General features: G+C 37.2%; 1 protein-coding gene across 2 annotated transcripts; it reads left to right on the top strand.

Moving 5' to 3' along the window:
* The first annotated feature begins 344 nt into the window (after positions 1-344).
* Positions 345-20,271, top strand: hgsnat (heparan-alpha-glucosaminide N-acetyltransferase). 2 transcript variants are annotated; one of them, XM_077205048.1, is made up of 18 exons: positions 345-643; positions 1,482-1,597; positions 2,813-2,949; positions 3,085-3,203; positions 3,408-3,477; positions 3,598-3,667; positions 3,944-4,041; positions 4,404-4,480; positions 4,675-4,705; positions 6,169-6,329; positions 7,050-7,165; positions 8,616-8,737; positions 9,207-9,333; positions 10,325-10,411; positions 13,447-13,524; positions 17,897-17,967; positions 18,172-18,284; positions 18,991-20,271. In XM_077205048.1, exons 1-18 carry the CDS (start codon positions 484-486, stop codon positions 19,170-19,172), a joined length of 1,935 nt encoding a protein of 644 aa, XP_077061163.1. In that variant the 5' UTR covers positions 345-483; the 3' UTR covers positions 19,173-20,271. The 2 variants fall into 2 exon arrangements, with proteins under 2 accessions (XP_077061163.1, XP_077061164.1); XM_077205049.1 differs by lacking the exon at positions 345-643 and adding an exon at positions 1,063-1,250.
* Positions 20,272-20,286: the final 15 nt, after the last annotated feature.

Genomic DNA, 20,286 nt, shown 5'->3' with positions numbered 1-20,286 from the left:
TTACATGAACCACGTGACAGCGGCCGACGACATCAATGCGTGTCGCAACTCTTTCTCCCTATGTCTCTGATAATAAACCGACCCATAAACCGATTTGTAAACCACAAATGAAAAATGGAGCCAAAATCTCATTTTTCGTCTTTAAAAAAAAAAACCGAATAAACGAGCTGGTTTTCAATTCTCGTTGTTCAATTCCAAACAGAAAATGAAATGATCAAAAAGTACATCGAAGTAAATAAGGCATTATATTTCCACTTGTAACAATCATTGTAACTGGTGAACATTTAATTTTTGATATCAAGGATTCATATCCTGGAAATGAATAAAAGTTAAAACGGCTTGCCATAGCTTTAGGTAAGTAGCGAGCGATCGCTAGCTTTTAAAACAGATCATAAGAGTAACGTTAGTCGATGTACTTTGACCCCCCTCTGTTCCACTACTTGCGCTGCTAGGAAGGAGGGATCGGAAGTAGGCTATGTTGTAATGAAACAGGGGGAAATCTTGACATCAAGAAAGGATCGAAAAGAGGAGGCAGTGAGATGTGATGTTATGGCATCTGAAAGGGAATACAGATGGACTGTTTGTGCTGTGATTGTTCCTTTGATAGCTCTATGTGCAGCCCACATGACAGATCGACCTGCCCGTGAGTGTCATAACTTACCGTAAAACCAACGTTATTCTCTGTTTGATCGATTATGTTAAATATAAAACACATTTCCTGATGTTTTGGTTCCCTTTGGTTGTTGTTTTTAATTCTGGTTATCTTAGCACGCTAACCAACTAGCACCACTATTAAGTTAACGTTAGCTGTTTTTAGCCTATGCTAATTGTCCTTTATATTAAAAAATATATAGTTTAACTTCTTAATGTGATTCACCTCAATGTATTTTTTAAACTATATGTAAGGCATCCAAATTGTTCACAGATATGTTCTCTGTGTTTGAATTATTAGTTATCTTAGCCATTTAGATTCTTGCTTTTGCATATGTAATGCTCCTATGTAACCACACCAAAACATTTAGAGATGTAAGTTAAGGGATTCAAATTTCCCTCGTTTGGCAGATCTGGGCAGTTTTATGATGTTTCTTGTGAGGCAGATTAGTGCAGGCATGTGACTGCAGGAGGGACAGAGTAACTATTGTAATACTGCAGTAGTAGATTGCACCAAAGCAGCTGACCATTTAGTTTCATTAGGAGACCTACAGTTAGGTTGAATTGAATAAGAGGTGGCTACTGAAGTCTACAGAGTGGTGAGTATATTTAGAAATTGGTGCTAAATGTTGCTAGAAGAGAATTTGTCTCTTTGTCAGAAAACGTAGTCAAATGCCTATCTACACCGCATTTTTGGGCGTCAAAGGTGTGATTCCTACAGAAGCTACCTATTTAGAGAGCCTTTAACTGCAATCTCTGATCATATAACTTATATATTTGTTGGGGGAAATGCTTCATAGTCGGTGATGATCAAGTGGCTTTGCTTTCAGTTTCTCACCCTCACCGCAAGACTTCTGTGCTGAAGATGGATGAGGCCGCCCTTTCAGTGGTCAATGAGATCGAGAATGAACTGATGTTATATGTGCTTTCTGATCACTGCTATCAGGTATCAAATATTCTTGTTCTAGGTATATAATACATGGATAATTTACCATTGCAAAGACATGGAATAATCGCTGATCTTGAGCAGCATGGTGTTAAAGCCAACATCAATTCATTTTCCCTTGCATATATAGTAGTGGCCAAAAGTGATGTCTGGAGGGGATTGGTTTGGGGATTTGTCTCTAATGACCGTACAAGTTCGATTAAACCATAAAAATATTTATGTTTTTAAAGGGGTCATGACATCGTTTGTTTTATTATTTTAATATGTTATCTTATATCTTGTATATCTTATAATGTTAATAAAGTTTTTTGCACAAAAAGAAATAGGCCTATATGTGGAAAAAATATATTTTCAACCCTCGTTCTGACCCATGGTCTCAAATAACTAGTTTTTAATGGGCAGCTCCTTTAAGGCTTGTCAGTATACGGCCACTGTTATGATTGGCTAACGTAATTGCAATACAATCTAGGACGCCATTAAAATGAAGCCTCCACTTGTTCCTGATGCTGGTATCCTTCTGAAGTCAGTGCAGAGACGTTATTTAGCTACTCTTCCATTTGTCTTCCTGTCGGCAGACTCGAGCGTAAAGAGATTGGGTATCTGTATACTGTTATTATACAGTGTAAACAGCGTCAGTGATTATAATGGGTTCTATTTGCCTTTGACGCGACACTCGCATGTGGTGGAGGCAAGTGTCAGCCATTAAGCGACTGAACGCCAGTGGGCGGGGCCTATTGTTTGATGATGTAAAAAAATTCTCTGGAGGCAGTCATATGCAAATTATTTTGCCCATGTGATGTTACAAATCCCACAATATTTAAACGATATATGTAAGATATATAATATTTAAGATATATGTATATGTAAATAAATAGTCATATTCGGGATTCATCGTTCGCTTATGTTTTTGCATGTTTTTATATATTTTCTTTGTATAACAGCCTTGCCAAAAATTATGTCCACACAACTATGCAATATGCTTACATATAATTTGAATAAAGGGTGAAAATGTTGATTTTCCTAGGCCAGACATCCCTTTTGGCCAATAGGGAAGAAAAGACTTAGCAACTGCCATTTCATGCTGACTTTAATACTGAATGCTGCAAGTAATTATATGGTAATAACATGATTGAATGTACCAGTATAATGCTGCGTAATGATGTAGTATTGTTCTTCCAACTGGACCTCTCTATCCCTGTGTGTTCTGTGCATTAGTGTTTGCCCCAGCCGTTGGGAATATTACCTGCACGGCCAGTTTCTGGGACCCCCACTACAGTAGGGTTTGTTGTAAGCACACAACACGCTTTGACACTGCTGCTCAACAGCACCTCAGCAAACCTGGAGCAATGCAAGTGAGTTATGCATAGATGTATCATGTATTTAACACAGCAATGGCAGTTTCTGATCAACTTTATAATGCCGAATACATCTTCGCCATGTTTATTTCTTTTGGCCATTATTGTCAGACAATTGATTTGTTCTTCCAGTGTTCACTTTCACTTTGGGGAGAAGGGGAACTATTTTCTTTGGGTGAAGAACCTGAATGAGCCGTCACAGGTCAGCTGCACTATGATAACGGATTCAGAGCCCATCAACAGCTACTTGCGTGAGTCAACCTTACATCTGCACACTACATTTTTGGTCTTTAAATTGAGTTTTATATACATATACAGACATCAGAAGATTAATTGACCTGGGCCTGTGCATGATCATGAATTCCGGAAATAAATATAGCAATAAAACAGGTGAATAATGTATTAAAATCAACTGGGCTGGATGAATGAGTAGTTTTATTGTTTGTTTTTTCCAGCCATTTTGTTCGCTTTTCTGGCATTTGCTTTTCTGGCTGTATTATCTGCTATCTGGAACACAGTTAAAAGGTAAAGACATCTTTAAATATTTTTAACCATGTAATGATGACATTTAAACAAGCCAGCACAGCTTGTCGCAGCTTTTATATTTGCTTGTAAAATAGAGTTTACAAAGTTTAAATTTTTAAGGCTGGATGTGGTGACAAATCTACTTATTCGCTTGGGAAGCACAGTAGAGACAGAGAGGCTGATAAACTCGGTAAGAGTGCTTTTCACCCCTTTTACACCTTTTTTTACACCTTTAATATTTTCTCAGTGTGATTTTAATATCTTTGAAATAGAATCTCAAACCACCAAAAAATAGTGTTTTTGTCATAGTTCAAATATGTTGTTCTTGATTTACTGTAGTGTTTTTGCAGGTTCCATCTAAGTGGGAAAAAATACAGGCATGAAAAGGAATTTTAAAGATCCTTTTCTTTTTTTCCCCCTCATTAATTTACACTCTCGCTGTCTTTCTTTCTCTCTTCGACTCCAGGAGCTTGGCACTCCAAACAGATTGGTAAATGCCTCCACGGAATCGATAATTCCTGCCACTACAGGACGGAGGCTTCGTTCTTTGGATACTTTCCGTGGGTATGGTGCTCTTTCACTAATTGTTTTGGGTCCAATGCGCTTGAGATGGGAATTGAAACATTCAGGTGAAAATGATCTTGCACAGAAGCTGCTACTTTGCATACTGTGAATCTGGTTGTCAACATGCAATTTGCATTTCATTTCTTATTATCCTGAAATAGAATGATTAAATTCGAACTTGTTAAAACAAGGTTACGTTTGCTGGTAATCTTACCTGACAATTGGAACAGTTATTTTCATTTTCAGTGTTTTATTGTCTCCCTAATTTATACAAACAAATCAATCTCCTTATTTATTGTGGTCTGGTTTAATTCCAGATCTCTGTTAAGACAAAAATGAACCTCGCTCCGTTTTCTCCACAGCCTTGCTCTGGTCATCATGGTGTTTGTCAACTACGGAGGTGGACGTTACTGGTTCTTTAGGCATGAAAGTTGGAATGGTGAACTCATTTTTTTTTCTTTACAATTGCTGATAGCATTTCTTTTAAGCACCAGATCATTTATTATTGGTAACAATGCTGAGGAATACATTTAGTATATGAACATTTAGAATCTCTCTGAAAATCATGAGTTTAATAGACCTTGGTACGACAACAGGAAGTACAAGTATCTGATTGTGTTCTTCCTCTTGCAGGGCTCACAGTGGCTGATCTCGTGTTTCCTTGGTAAGCCAATCTAACGTCACAAATGACTGATTCTTCATTCCACGTGCATTTTTTGCAGCTTCCTTAAACTCTGTTTCAGTTATTCTTTTATAGCGCAGTATTGCAGTAAAGCTTTTTATTTCTGTATCATGCATTGATTCATCTGCAAGCCACATCGGCGCTGGCATAAGCTGTAGTGTTTTAGAGCCAAGCATGAGCGCTTATCATTGTGGCACAAATGAAGTGGCACATCAAAGTCAGCATAAACTGGTTTCACAGCTGAACTAAACCCAATAACCTTGTTTTCTGCTGTGCAGCTGGAAAGGAGCTAGTTAAAGTCATGACACCTCTGTGTTGTTGCAGGAAGCCTATTTGAAATGACCATGGAAGGTGTAGTAAAACATAAAAATGAACAGTCTGTCATAATTTCCTCACCGTCATGTCGTTCCAAACCATAACTTTCTTTCTTTGGTGAAAAGAAAGATGCCTGTTAGAAGGTTCTCACTCCTCTTTCCCATACAATGAAAGTGTAGGTCAAGCTCCAAAGGAGGAGAAAAAGTAAAATAATAAATTCTAGTTTAATATATTTGAAAATGTAATTTATTCCTGTGATCGCAAAGCTCAATTTTTGTGCATCATTATTCCAGTCTTTATTGTCACACGATCCTTCAAAAATCATTCTAAAAAGCTGATTTGGTGCTCAGAAAACATTTAACTATTACTAATATTCAAAACAGTTTTGTTGCTTAATATTTTTGTGGAAACTGTGATACTTTCAGGATTATTGGATGAATAGAAAGTTCAAAAGAACAGCATTTATTTGAAATAGAAATCTTCTGAAACAATGTTTATGACAGTGTAGTCCAAGGCATTCTCAAACCATATGATTCCCTTTTTTGATAAACAGACTGAAATTTATGTATTTATTCGTTAAAAATCTCCTGTATCTCTTGAATCTCTTTCATGCCTTCACATAATCAAACTTTTCATCACGGAATAAGAATGACGTGTCTTTATGGTCTAAAATTTCTCATTTGGTGTACCACAAAAGAAAGAACGACGTGAAAACAAGTAAATAATGACAGCATTTTCATGTTTCAATGAACTATCTCTTTAATTCTATCTCTTTAGTTCTGTGGTTATGGTGCTTTGAGACAATATATTGCATTTCTTACACAGAATATTAAGCCAATATATAGCTTTGGATGACTTTACTGATGAAGACAGTGTATTTGATTAGAAAGAGATATTATAGAGAGACAGGAAACCTGGGGGGACCAATGGGATCAAAACATGATAGAGACTCCAGAGACAAATATGTGCTACAGATGTTGAAGAGAAATTGGCTTTCACACAGTTCCATTTGTGGATGATGCTTAATCTGTGTGTTTGAAATCACGCCAGAAAGTAGCACTTCCTAAAATGAGTATCTATTTTTTCTCTCTCCCCTTCTGTCTTATTTCATCTAACTTTCTTCTTCACAGGTTTGTGTTCATTATGGGTACTTCTATTTGTTTGTCCCTGAGCGGTTCAATTCGCAGAGGTGTCAAACGCACTCATCTGCTGAGGAGGATTGTCTGGAGGAGCTTACAACTCTTTCTTATTGGAGTCATCATCATCAATCCTAACTACTGCCAAGGACCCTGTGAGTAGGAACACATTTTCATTCTTTTTCTTCATAAAGCTTTCAAAACAGTGCAGCTCTATCCCTGCAGATATTAATAAATTCTACATTCTCTACTGTTTTATAAACTAAATACAGTGTGAACCACATCAGTATTGAATATGATACACATTAAGATTCTCATTGTTAAAATACATACATTGATTTTTTTGTTGTTGCATTGGATAGTTAAAGGCCGTATGAAATCAAACTCTAAGGACTGGGTTTTAGTCCATGTCTGTAACTTTGAGGTCATCTGAATGCTAGTGCACATCTTTTTCAATGGATTAGAAAAAATCGGATTCATGAATCAAATATTGAATATTGACTCGACTTGCTCACAGGTTCATATTTCTCCAGCTAGCAGTAGCAAGTAGCAAATAATGGTTTCGTTGGATAATAGCGTAAAAAAGGCATCCAGCTATTTCCTACCCCAACTTCTCTTTTCAATAGGAAATATGTAAACACAAGAAAAAAAAAAAACTCATGGGGTATATATTGTCATTTAATAATATATTTGAGCCCAACATTTTCATTTAATTGCCATGTCAGATTATTTTTAGTAAGCTGTTTCCAAAATCAGTAATTTTGATATGGCTTCTGATTGTGAAGTTGTAGACTATTATAAACACGTTGTAAAAGAAAATATTGTTAAAAATATAAATGGTGAGGTTTCATGCATGTGTCCATTTATCTGTACAGTATCTTGGGACTCTTTGCGTATCCCTGGCGTATTACAGCGTCTGGGCTTCACGTATCTTGTTGTCGCTGTCTTGGATCTTGTGGTGGCCAAGGACGGACTTACCAATCTGTTAAGTGTGAGTTATGTTATCATTCTCCACACGTAATATGCACACACGTAATCATAAACACTGTATAGAAACCAATACCAGGGTTATAATCGTTAACTAAAACTTTGAAAACATTTCTGATAATTTAAATAAAGCTGAAATAAAATAAGACTGAAATAAATTAAGGTGAAGCACTAAATAAAAAAAAACAAAAATTAACTAAAGGTACGTTTACACAACAACGATGTACTAAAAACGGAAACGTTTTTCTTTTGTGTTTTTAAAAAGTTTTGCGTACGGACGACAACGTTGTCAAAACGATCTTCGCTCTCACTGATTTGCGAAAATGACTAAAAAAGGCTGTATAATGCATGCCAGGCCAGTAGTTGGCGATGTCACTTTGTCAAGAAATACGCACATACGCATTCTTCTGCATATGCAAATAATGTGTCTCTGCTGGTCGTAGTAGTGGTGCAGTAAATCTACTCTTTGCTGGAGAAGCGTTAATAAACTTGAGCAGCACAAACACAGTCCTGTAGTCTACAAATTTCTGTTTTTGTAGTTACATGGAGACTGTAATGGTTTAGTTTTCAAAAACTTGCACTATGAAATGACAAAAGCACATAAAATAATTTAAAATTAAAGCTAATTCAAAATATGAACAAAAAATAATAAAACTAAAATAACATGGACACATACTCATCTATGGCTGCTTACACACTGTAAAGTTTCAGGAGTGACAACCACATTTAAATTTGTGAGTGAATCCCCTAAATGATCATTCCGTGTGTACGAAACACAACTCACTCCTGAAACTGCGATTGACACCGTGGTAACTATAGAGACATTCTGGCTTTTTGCTTGTTTGGTATACACTATTTTTGACTAAATTAATATTACATTGATAAAAGACTCTTTGTGTTCAGCAATTTTTATTAAAGCACACAGTCGTAGGAGGCGTTTTGCTTATGCTGAAAGGCTGCTTCACAGAGTGCGCTTGCAGTGTTGCCATGTCCAGTTATTTTATGCGTTTTTGGGCTTGTTTAAGCTAGGATCATACAGCGATCAAGTTTATGGAGTTATTAAAGTGCACAGGTGCGGGTCACAATATTTCAATTCAGTTTTATTTTCAGCATAAAGCATTTCCATTTATTTTGTTTTTTATGGGCTTGTTCTTGTTCACTGATTTGCTCTCAAGATCTGGCAACACGAATGCGTCAGGCTGGCACCGCTTTGCCTGTGATTTCTTGCACCGCACATACAGACGAGATAAATATAAATTAAATGCAATATTTTTGTTAACTAATTATAACAATTTTGAGTGAAAAATGTAAAACTGTAATTGTAAATTTTCCCGTGAATTTTAGATTTTTATCTTTTGTTTGAATGACGGTCTAACTGGCATTAACTCTTATTGTAATTATTTTTTAATTATAATAATAGTAATTAAAATTTTCTATCATCTTGTTGTTCACAGGAAACATGCTGGTACTCGGTGCTTGATGTCTGCCTCTACTGGCCCGCATGGCTGTGTGTGATTGTCTTAGAGACGATATGGTTATGTTTGACCTTCCTCCTCCCGGTGCCAGACTGCCCAACGTTAGTAAACTCATACTCATGATATGAGTGTGTCATTTTTTTAACAGCTGTCTAAATGTCCTTCCTCATATCCCCTGCCTCATTTGCAATCACAAAGGGAACCCGCTGCAGAGACTACTCTTTTTCTGATTTGTTAAAATTACATGACATTTGCATAAATATCAGTAAGATATCATATATATATATATATAAATAGATTTGTCTGCTAATTAGAAATGCAAAACAGATTGTTAGCATATTTAAAGTACTTTTTTCCCCTTGTAAATTATAAAGGGTGAAAAAATAGTTATTGCATATTGTTATTAGCCAGTTGTAATTGGTTATATTGAATGGATGGATGGGTGCTACATAAAATTATTATGCAAATGAAAGTGATTTGAATAGCATGACTCATGTCCATCTATTTGCTATTCATGACTTTGCATGTAAATTGCAAAAATTTTCTTCTTGATGTCTCTCTCTCTTGCAGTGGTTATTTGGGTCCAGGTGGCATTGGTGACTTTGGCCTGTACCAGAACTGCACTGGTGGAGCTGCAGGTTACATTGATCGCTGGTTGCTCAGAGATAACCATATTTACCAGACACCTTCATCACGGGTAAACAGACACCAAAACAACGAGAACTGGTTGTCATTCTGCCTGACATTTTTAGTAGGGCTGAGTTTCACTATTCGAATTGATTAAAATCTGATCTCGATTTGATTCTATATTGATTAATTTTGATATATGTCAGATACACTACATGTTTATTTTTCTCAAGAAAAAAAACAACTAACTATTCCTGTGCTCTACACAGACCCCTGTCAGTTGGTACATTATGATCATTTTAAAAGTTAAAATTAACTATATACAAACAGTAAAATTGTACATAAGGCAGTTTTTTATCAAATATTTTTAATGGTAAAATTAAGTTTCTACTCCAATTCAATTTTTTTTAAACATAAACATTTAAACTGGCTTTCATAAGTTGTTTTCATGCATACATTTATTAAAATATACATTATTGAAGAACAGGTTAAAGGACAAGTTCGGTATTTTACACTTAAAGCCCTGTTTTAAGATCGTTTCCTATGAAATAGTACAGTTAAGATTGAAATTTGGACAAATGCTGCTGTCCTGAAAATTTTCGTTTTTTTGTGTTAGCACCCCCCCACCTCCACAATGGTTTCATAGGGGCACTGGAAGAATCATTCATAAAACGCATTAAACTTAAGTTTACAAAGACGTGAAACTCACCGAGTGGTCTGGGGTGTTCACTGATATGCTCTCACAAAAATCGCTGCAAAAGATGCTTGATTGACTGATTTGAAAGCTTTTAAATATCAAAAGTAACAAAGCACAAAGCTTATTGCAATTTAGGCACACTACAAATAATGTTTAGTAAAGTTCCTTGCATCAACTGAAAACAGCATAGACTAAAAAATCGATTTGTGGGGATTTAAGAATCAATATCAATTCATCAAAATGTGAATTGATTAAAATTCAGAAATTGATTTGCTAGAGCAACAGATAAGTTTACACTCTTACTTTCTGTACTAGCACTGGCTGATGCAATTCATTGTGTTTTTGTCTGTGTATATATATATAGGTTGTATATCAGTCTATGATGCCCTTTGACCCTGAGGGTGTTTTGGGAAGCATCAACTCCATATTGATGGCTTTTTTGGGTCTTCAGGTGAGTCAAGTAGAAGGAATCCGGTTTTCACAGTAGCTTTATTTATGGACCCCTTTCACAGACTGATGCTGCGTTTTCACAGTTATCAACAGTCAAAGTTTCATATTTTCATAAAAAAATATACATTTATAACGCTGTACTTTCTGTTATTACCCTGACAGAAAATTAATTAATGAATTATCACTAGCTACTTTTACATTGACACCTTTTGGTTCAATCGGAATGAAATCAATCCGATTGATGAATCTGAACATGGTGTTTACATGAACGATAAATAAAGTAATCGGGTTGATGTGCGCGTTTATATGTCACAAGCTTCAAATTTTTTGCCATGTGCACACTGCACAAATATACTGCCGCTGTTCATACATAACTATTTTCCTCTATTGGTTTGTTATTTGTTTTAAACAGCAGACTTAATATTTATCCATCTCTGGTCATGATTTGGAGACAATGAGCATATGAACTGTTTTGCCGTGCTGCTTATATTTATCACGCAGTAAAACCAGCGCCCAAAACCAGTCGTCTGTGGATGAGAGTCTGAAACAAGGACTGGTGGGACGTTGTCCTGCTCCACTTCACAGACGCTGAGTGAAATGAGAATTTTAGAATAATGGGACACTCATTTAGATGACACTTTATTCAACTGGAAGTACAGCTCGTTCCGTGCGTCATACGTCATTATGCTATTTCAGCGTCATTGCACATGCGTAATCCTTTCCGTTTCGGTTTTCAATCCGATCAAGTGTTTACATGTTCTCTCGATCGGATTACAAAAGGAATAAACCACCCCTTTCAATCCGATCGAAATCCCAATCAGATCGAAACATGAAGGTTTTTTAGTCCGATTGAGCAGTCAATCCGATTATAAGGGTCCATGTAAATGCAGCTACTGTTTTGAGGGTGTTTCTTATACAATGGCTGAGGGAGTGACGGCAAATTTGACATCTTTACTACTTCTGGCTGCTGTAATCAGAGATTCTCTAGATTTTTTCCTTCTTTTAGAAAGTCGTTGAAACACTTGTGTATTTTTTTTTCTTTTGCTATTGGAACAAATGGGAATACCAAAATTATATTTGTTGTTGTCTCCCATTCACCACTATAGAAGTTTACCCAACTATGATGACTTCCACTTCTAAGAACCCCGGAAATTGCTTGTTTTCTTTTTTCCATTTCTCTCTCTTTATTTAAACCTCATAGCAGCATGTGATTCTCCTTTCCCTCCCTCTCTCTTACTGTATCAGTTTCAGCAGTGCACTCACATGCTTCATGTACACAGGGATTAAAGTGAAAAAAATTCTTCTGACTGAAATTTTTTTTCAGGCCAAGTCATATTCCATTAACTTTATTTAAATAGTCGAGACCAATATCGTTTTAAGGGGAGATGTTTTAAACCGCTTTAATATTGCAAGTTTGCATATTTTAAAAGCTATTTTAATCTATGAAAAAAAATTACTTAGCTTGACAAATAATCAACCATCTACATAACTTTTCAGTGCATGTTTTTATTTATCTTATAAGACCAAACAATGCTAAATTATATTAATATATAGTTTGTTTAATGGCAAATCGTTTTGGCTGAGGGCAAAGTGAAGTTTCATAACTTTATATATTTAGGCTATTTAACTTTAACTGTGTAGCCTATTAGAGAGCTGACTAATGTTTGACTGAATTGTTTGCTTTATTTCTCATTGTATAGCTTCTTATAGCCTACATATTAGGCTACTTATACTTTTATGGATATTATTGATAATTAAAACTGACATTTAACAAAAAGCAACAGGGTTGTGTAATGTTATATATTCTAAAATATAGACAATATTCTTTATATATTTTACCATGCATTCTCTTGTATGTGTACATGCATAATAAAATAAAATGATACAACCATGTCTCTGTTTGTTAAGTTTGTCAGTTTTAATTATCAATAATGTTTCATATTTTTAAAATGAAAACAAAAAGAAGCAGGGTTGTGTTTTATATTGCGTGTTGTTATAAATATATGGAGTGAAGATAATCAATGTGCGTTGTCTGAACCACATTTGTGTGGCCATATAGGCCTAATATGTTTATGATAATATGTTCATTTATAAATGAAAAGAGGTGTTTTGTATATATTTCGTTTTATTGTTGATGAAAAGAGGCAGAGTTGTATTTTATACCATATTACATTTTATTGTTGCCTAAAATATACATAAAGAGATAACCGGAGTAGCCAGAGCGAGCTGAGTGACGAAACCAAGATCGCCGCGGATCCGTTTGCAGAATAACCGGACTCGCGTCCTCGGGAGTTCGTTCTCCCGAGTCGAACTTGCCAAGTCCGAACTATCAAGGACGCAAGTCCGAGGTTTATATTTATATTCAGGTCAATATTGACCCGCGTTCTGTTTTCTATCATGGGCCGTGCACGTTTGCGTTGACGTAATATGCACGCAAACGCACCAGGGTTCGATAGAATTAAGTTGAACGTGAAACCAGACCAACGCTGCGGGGGGCGCAGGGAACAAACTCGCTCGGATTCGGACCGCAGCAAACCAGCTGTAGCCTGACATGCACTTCTCCAAAACTAAGATTAATTGAGTGAACACGGAGCAGTTTTTCCGTGAGCGGGAATTGAAAACCCGGACTGGACCATAAGCGAAGTGATTACAGAATGTTAGAGTGGAGAGAGGAACGTGCTTTCGCTCCGATCCAGGCTTTATCACATCCCCCTCAGCAGGGTGAATACACCTCGTCTTTCCTTAATTTAAGACCTATTCAAACTAAAATTAAGACATTTATCACACTATTTGAGAAATGAAAGCCTATTTACGGCCTTAACATTATGAAAAGTGAATTTAAGACATTAAGGACAGACGGGAACCCTGCAATTGACGGAAATCCGTCATAGACTCGCTGCAATTAACGGAAATCCGTCGTAGCGACGGAGAACTTTAATCCCTGTGTACATTTTTTTTTGTTCTGCAGTGCTTCCGGGAATCACATCCAATAATTGTTGTATCCTATTTCATGTTTTGTGTTTATTTGTGTTTCAGGCAGGGAAAATTCTGCTGCATTACAGGGACCAACACAAGCAAATAATCACACGATTTCTCATTTGGGGATTCATACTGGTATGTTTACCATCTGATTATTGTTGTTTTTTTCCCTAGCACTTTATATAATAGCTATATAATAAGCAAGACAAAATATTACAAAATATTTCTATAAATGTAGTTTTCTTTTACTTTCTATTCATCAAAGAATCTTAATAAAATGCATTACAGTTTCCACAAAAATATATCATCACATCTGTTTTTGACATAATAATAATAATAAGAAATGTTCCCTATCAGTCGGTCTTTCGACATACATCGTGACCGATTTATAGGAATCTCGCTAGATAGGCCAATCTACTTTGAGTGAAACTATCAAGCCAATGCACACTGATGTGCAATCATTTGCATCAGCTGCTCAGCCTCGCAGCGCGGGTATATAATGAGCAGAAGGTGCGATTGCACTTCAGCTTTTTGCTTCGGAGCCAAGCACTTCGAATGCTGTCTACAGAGAGTGACGGTTACAGCTCAGCAGCGCGAGCAGTCTTTCTTTCTCTTCTCTATCTTTTTTTTTTCTTCTGGTTTTGAGCAAAAACAAAAAGCTGTTATAACAGCTGGTAAAGTGTGCAGTTCAGGGCGCTCAAAAGCTGTTTTTACAGCTGGTGAGAGAGAGACAGCGCACAGACAGGTGCACATTCCTGTCTGTGTTCGCAGTGACTGTTCCCCTGCATGCTTCAGCACCAGTGAGAGCAGTCCCTAAAAGAGCTTACACAGATAGATCGCGTCTTTTTCAAGATCACTTTCTATCTGTGTGTTTCTGGATGCAGTCGTTACCTGAGGTCACGGGATGGTCACGATCGCTGCCTCGTGTGTCTGGGCCTCGAACACGCTGAGGCAGCGTTCGTGGATGAGGCATGTACCCATTGTGGGAAGATGACCATCTCGCGGCTTTACTGCCAGTTACCGTCTCGGTGGCTCCTCCTCCCTCACTACCCTTGATGGCGGGGCAGCTAAGGTACTATACACGCGTATCCCGCCAGTGGAGCGGGCCGTTGCAATGCAGCTGTGCCCTAACTCCACTTGGCGCGGAGAACCGTGTCTTCCTTCCCGGGCCTGTAGGTACTCGTCGGACCTGTCCGGCAAGGCTTACAAGGCCTGTGGGGAAGCTGCCTCTGCCATGCACGCCATGGCGTTGCTCCAGGTCCATCAGGCCAAGGCACTGAAGGACATGTACGAGGGTGGTCATTATCAATAAGTTCTTCAAGAACTTTGTACCGCAACGGACCTCGCGCTTCGTGCGACAAAGGTCACCGTGCGGTCACAATGTCTCACTGTATGGGTTATCACGGAAAAACAGTGACAGATTCACTCTGTGTAAGCCTCCTAGCGTCCTTCCAGGTAAGAAGGGGTAGAGGCTTGCACAGGCTGCTGGATGGGTTGCAGCAGCTGTGGCGCTTTGGTTGGGATTCTTGTTAGTCGGTCACAACGTACGTTGAGAGACCAACTGATAGGGAACGTCTCGGTTACACATGGTAACCCTCGTTCCCTGAAGGAGGGAACGGAGACCTAGGTCCCTTCGCCACATCTGCTGCCGCCTGCCTGGGCGGCCAGTTTATCAGGCTTGGCTCCTCAGCAAAAAGCTGAAGTGCAATTGCACCTGCTGCTCATTATATCCCCCCGCTGCGAGGCTGAACAGCTGATGCAAATGATTGCACGCTAATGTGCATTGGCTTGTTTAGTTAACTCGAAGTAGATTGGCCTCTCTAGCGAGATTCCTATTAGTCCTATTAGTTATGGTGGTGATGGCGCAATGGATAAGACACATGCCTTTGGTGTGAGAGACCCGGGTTCGAATCCAATGTGTCCCTGAGCAGGACACTTAACACTTAACCTAGTTGCTCCAGAGGCGTGCGACCTCTGACATGTATAGCAATTGTAAGTCCCTTTCACTGATCTATATAGAATGACTGGATAGCTCATGACGTTCTAAACTGCCATCAGGCAGTGAAGCCACCGGAAGTGTTCGAGCGGCCATCTTACGATTCCCTACCAGCAGAGGGCTCCAACGGCCGTTATACAGATTTTGGTAGCTTCGACAGTACTTTTAAGATGACCCGCTGTATAGCATACAATTGTAAAACGACGTTCACAAAAGGATGTAGAAAAACTGCCCACAGGTTGTAATTCAAGCCCTATAAGTAGTAATTTATATGCACAATTGTCGCTATTCCTGTTTTGTTTTCTCCTAGGCAAGTGAAACTTAATTCTTCTACTAGTGTTGTCATGAGAACCGGTAATGTTACTTCGGTAAGTTAAGTTACCAAGTCGGTACTGAAATTTTGAAAATGGGATGATACCAGAATTTCTGCAGTACCGGGTAACTTATATTCTCGGTACCCACTAATAGCTGCTTTCAATCGCTTAAGTGTTTATCTAAGCGCGATCGAGGCTCCAGACTAACTTTTTTACTAGGAGCACTTTAGCCTATTTACCACGATGTATTATACTAGTGTCTGTGAATATTAAACAGCAAAAAACTTGGCTATTAACCCTGCATGTTCTGCTTGTCTCGGTGGGAATGAATTGCGCAGACGCGCGGTCTAATTTACCACACACAAACACACACACACACACAGAAGCACGCGTGACACTCGTACAGGTTTCAGTCTCTGCTGCCTCACGATATAAGGACGTCACATGATGAACTTCCTCTCCAGAGCCGATCTGAGAGTCACTTCATGAGCATTTTACCGCTTCATTTGAAAAAAACTATCGTCATATCATAACACAGACAGAAACTCAAAGGTCTTCAGGGCAACCCGTCAAAATAAAAGTTTGATTTAGCGTGAAGAAATTGACTGAAATAATTATATTTGCCTACTGTTGTACAATAGATTTAGCTACATCTTAATGTAATGCAATTTTTAATAAGCAGGAATTTTTTTTCGACTTTAAACAAATATCAATTTAAATGCTTAGGGTGTTTGAGTGGTAAGAATGTACAGGGAGACTTTAGATTTTAAAACGGTGCCTCCATAGGCAATGTTTTCTCAGTCAAATCATAAAATTTCCTATTGATTCAATTCATACTTTGCAGTCACGTGACTGCCATGGATACCTGGCGGGCAACAAAAGCTCACAAAATGGCCAATACTACAATCAATTATATAGTGAGGCTATTTTCTTTCCATAGCACATTAACAAAACGTTTAATGACACTAATAACACTAAAAACAATACAATTACTAAATATTAAAAATATCACTAAAATGATATAGGCCTAAAAACAGTCTTTAGTTCAGGAACAGATGCTGATGCTGAAAGCTCAGTCCGTTTCTACTTTCACTTTCGGGGAATGAGCGAATTTACATGCACGTTCTTAACACGATTATGCTGAATAATATTGCATCCAATCGCACAACAACTATCTGGCATGTTACACCTCAAAACACCAACTTTTGTATATTAAAACTGGCGACCTCCTGGCAAGATCCTTGATTAGTTTACTGGGTTTTGTTGCTATAGAACACGTTCTTGCCCGCCAGCCAATACTTGTGACGTCACGTGCAAAGTATGAATAGAACGCGTGAGCTCACTAGGGAATACCAATATGGCGGCGCGGTGGCTTCACTGTGTATGACGTCATGAGCTATCCAGTCATTCTATATAGATCAGTGGTCGCTTTGGATAAAAGCGTCAACTAAATGAATAAATGTAAATGTAGTCGGTCACGACATACATCTCCATTCCCTCCTTCAGGGAACGAGGGTTACCATATGTAACCGAGACGTTTCTTGAGCGCCAAATTAGCATATTAGAATAATGTTTGAGGAATCATGTGACACTGAAAACTGGAGGAAAGCTTAGTAGAAAACAGGTTTTTAAAATTGTAATAATACTTCACAATATCACAGTTTTGACTATTTTATTTTGGCCTAGTGTATAATTTAAAAAAAGCCAGTCATTGGTGCAAAATAGAGTACAACATGGTGATCAAGACAAATGGATATATTGTGTGATAAAGAGTTGATTATGATATTAATTACATGGCTGCTCACCAGATAAATTCATAAATCGACATTAAATACTGATTTACAGCAAGTAAAAATTATTTTGTTATAAGAAAGAGACCTGATTTTGGTGCAGTTATGGAAGAAATAAGGGTCATTTATACAGTTAAGCAGTAGCTATACAAAAATATTTCAACACAGAATGCCACGAATGACCAATAACATCCAAGTGCTTCAGAGAGTCATGTAACAATGTTTGGTAGTGCTATTAGGGATGCAATTAATGTGTTTTTATATATGTATATATGTTTATATTACAGTTGTCTTATTTTTAACCCCTACACAGACGATTAAAACCCAATTTGAAATTTACACAGTCAGTCAATATTTATGTAAAGCTGTGTTTGTGAAAACCTCATGCTGTCTATCTTTGCATTAAGGGGATCATCTCAGCTGTATTAACCAAGTGCTCCAGAAATGAAGGCTTCATCCCTGTAAACAAAAACTTGTGGTAAACTCAGTCTGCCTGTAGTTTTACTTATTTTAATATTTTTATTAAATACTTTTTTTATATTGTTATGGTTATTGTCATCATTTGTGGTCACAAATTTCCAAACATCTTGTTCATACATGAAAGTATGCGCAGCAATTTCATTAGCAGAGGAATGTATTTTTTGATGTGTGATTCACAGCTTCTGTCTTGTTTGACTTTCAGGTCTTTTTCGTATGTGACGACTCTCAGCTGTTTTGCTTTTGTGACTCTGGGTTTTTTTTACTACACGGTGGATGTAAAGAAGTGGTGGTCTGGAGCTCCTTTCTTCTACCCTGGTAAGCACTTTAAACAGCCAGAATGAATGTACCTAGACTGATGAATGCACACAAATTTACTTTATATGGCTCTTGCATTTAAGATTCGACCACTATGACTTAGAAATATGTATCCGTGTTTGTATTATTTGTATTATTGTGGCAGTAACAAACCTCAAGGTGACGATATAGTTACCTTCAAATGCCTGTGCCAGGGTCAGCATGAAACTGAAATGGCGATAGTTTTTTCTTCCATATTATAAAATATATACAAGTAAACCGGCTTCTCGAACAAGAAAAACATTAATTTGTCTATTGGGAATTGATTGTATCGTTGTGGTTTGCTTTTGCTGTGATTTAATGTGAGTGACGTTGTCCAGTAAACACGCCATCAGAGAAAAGATGTTTCTGTATAACGGAGAGGAAGTTATTTTGATTAAAGATTATGTGGGCACATGCATTTTTTTAAAATAATGATGTGCACAGATAATTCATTTATAGTAAATACTGCAATGTTCTATACAAAATAAGAATTGTCGATTTTGATTCCATGGTGACTTTAAACTTGATTTGTTGTTATTCAGGCTGCTAGCTATAATCATGTTGACAGTATAATCAAAGTAAGAAAACTGACTATAAAAAAGCCAGTTTATTCTAATTATCACTATTACACCTTATAACTATGGTGTTTTATGAATTGCTTTCAATTTAATATATTATTTGGCAGGTATGAATTCCATCTTGGTGTATGTGGGACATGAAGTGTTTGAGGAATACTTCCCTTTTCGTTGGAAGATGACCGATAGCCAATCACACGCAGAGCACCTGGCACAGAACCTCCTGGCCACCTCTATATGGGTGTTCATAGCCTACCTGCTCTACAGGAAGAAGATCTTCTGGAAGATTTAAAGGCATATCTGTATCCTGCCGATATTAGGACCTGCTCTTCTTTGTGAAAGAGATTTTTTGGGGGGATATTTTTAGATGTAGAAAATCAGCAGATCTCTGAACATCTGTGGGGAGACAAAAAAATCACACGTGATCCAGGAATAGAATTTGGCTATTATTTGAGAAGAGCAGAGGGAAGAGAAAAGAAGATCACACGGCAGTGCAAAGATACCTATTTGGACTCAACCAAGCCGTCAAAACGAATGACAAGATGCCAAGGGCAGATTCTGCTAAATTCTAATGCAGTCTACTGGTTTTGGGTTAATTAATGATTTTTTTGAAGCACAGTGATGCATTATGATTGGATTTGGAATTTTTTTAATTCTGAACGTTTCAGGACTAAGTTAGGTTTAGTTAAATAATTGATTTCAGCGATTGTGAAACTATAAGCAAATGGGAAGGAAAGAAACCCCAAACTGCCAAAAACAGTCTTCCATCAAGGTCTACAAATATGCTGAAAGATCCACTATTAATGCAAAATAATGTTACACAATTTTAGGTTTAATTTTTAATGTCATGAACACTCTGGGACTTTGTGTCTTTTTTTTATTTTCAGTGGACTCTTTATCTCTTTTTTTATACTGTGGTTTTATTCTTTATATATTAAGATCAAAGTATCATGGTAAGAATAGGATGTATATGTGTGTTCTGCCTTCTCAAAAACTCAGGAGATTTGCACAACTTGGAGTGCCAAATATAGTGTACTTTATGCTTTCTCAGATACAACAATGTCCTTGTTTATTACAGATCAATATTATGCCGTTTATTATGACCAATAACTTGTAACCTCTCCCAAAAACATACATCAAATTACAGAAAAAAAAACAAGAAAAAAAAACACTAATCACTGACATTTCCCATACACATTGCTGCTTAAGAAAATAATTGTTCCAAGAGAAGGGAAAATATTGATCCAGTGTATTTGTTGCCGTCTCGAAAAATCCATTCCATTTGTGTTGCGGATAATGGATATTTTACAGATGTATGAACTACATTTCCGCATTATCTTTGTTTTATCAACATGTGATGTGGTAAAAATAAATCTTTGTTTGCCATGAAATCTCTTTTTTTTTGT

The sequence above is a fragment of the Siphateles boraxobius genome, unplaced genomic scaffold (assembly GCF_051911475.1).
Source record: "Siphateles boraxobius isolate OS27281-9 unplaced genomic scaffold, OSU_SipBor_1 53, whole genome shotgun sequence".
NCBI lineage: Eukaryota > Metazoa > Chordata > Actinopteri > Cypriniformes > Leuciscidae > Siphateles > Siphateles boraxobius.
Note: the sequence above shows the minus strand (reverse complement) of the source record. Positions and strands in the feature narration are given on the sequence as shown.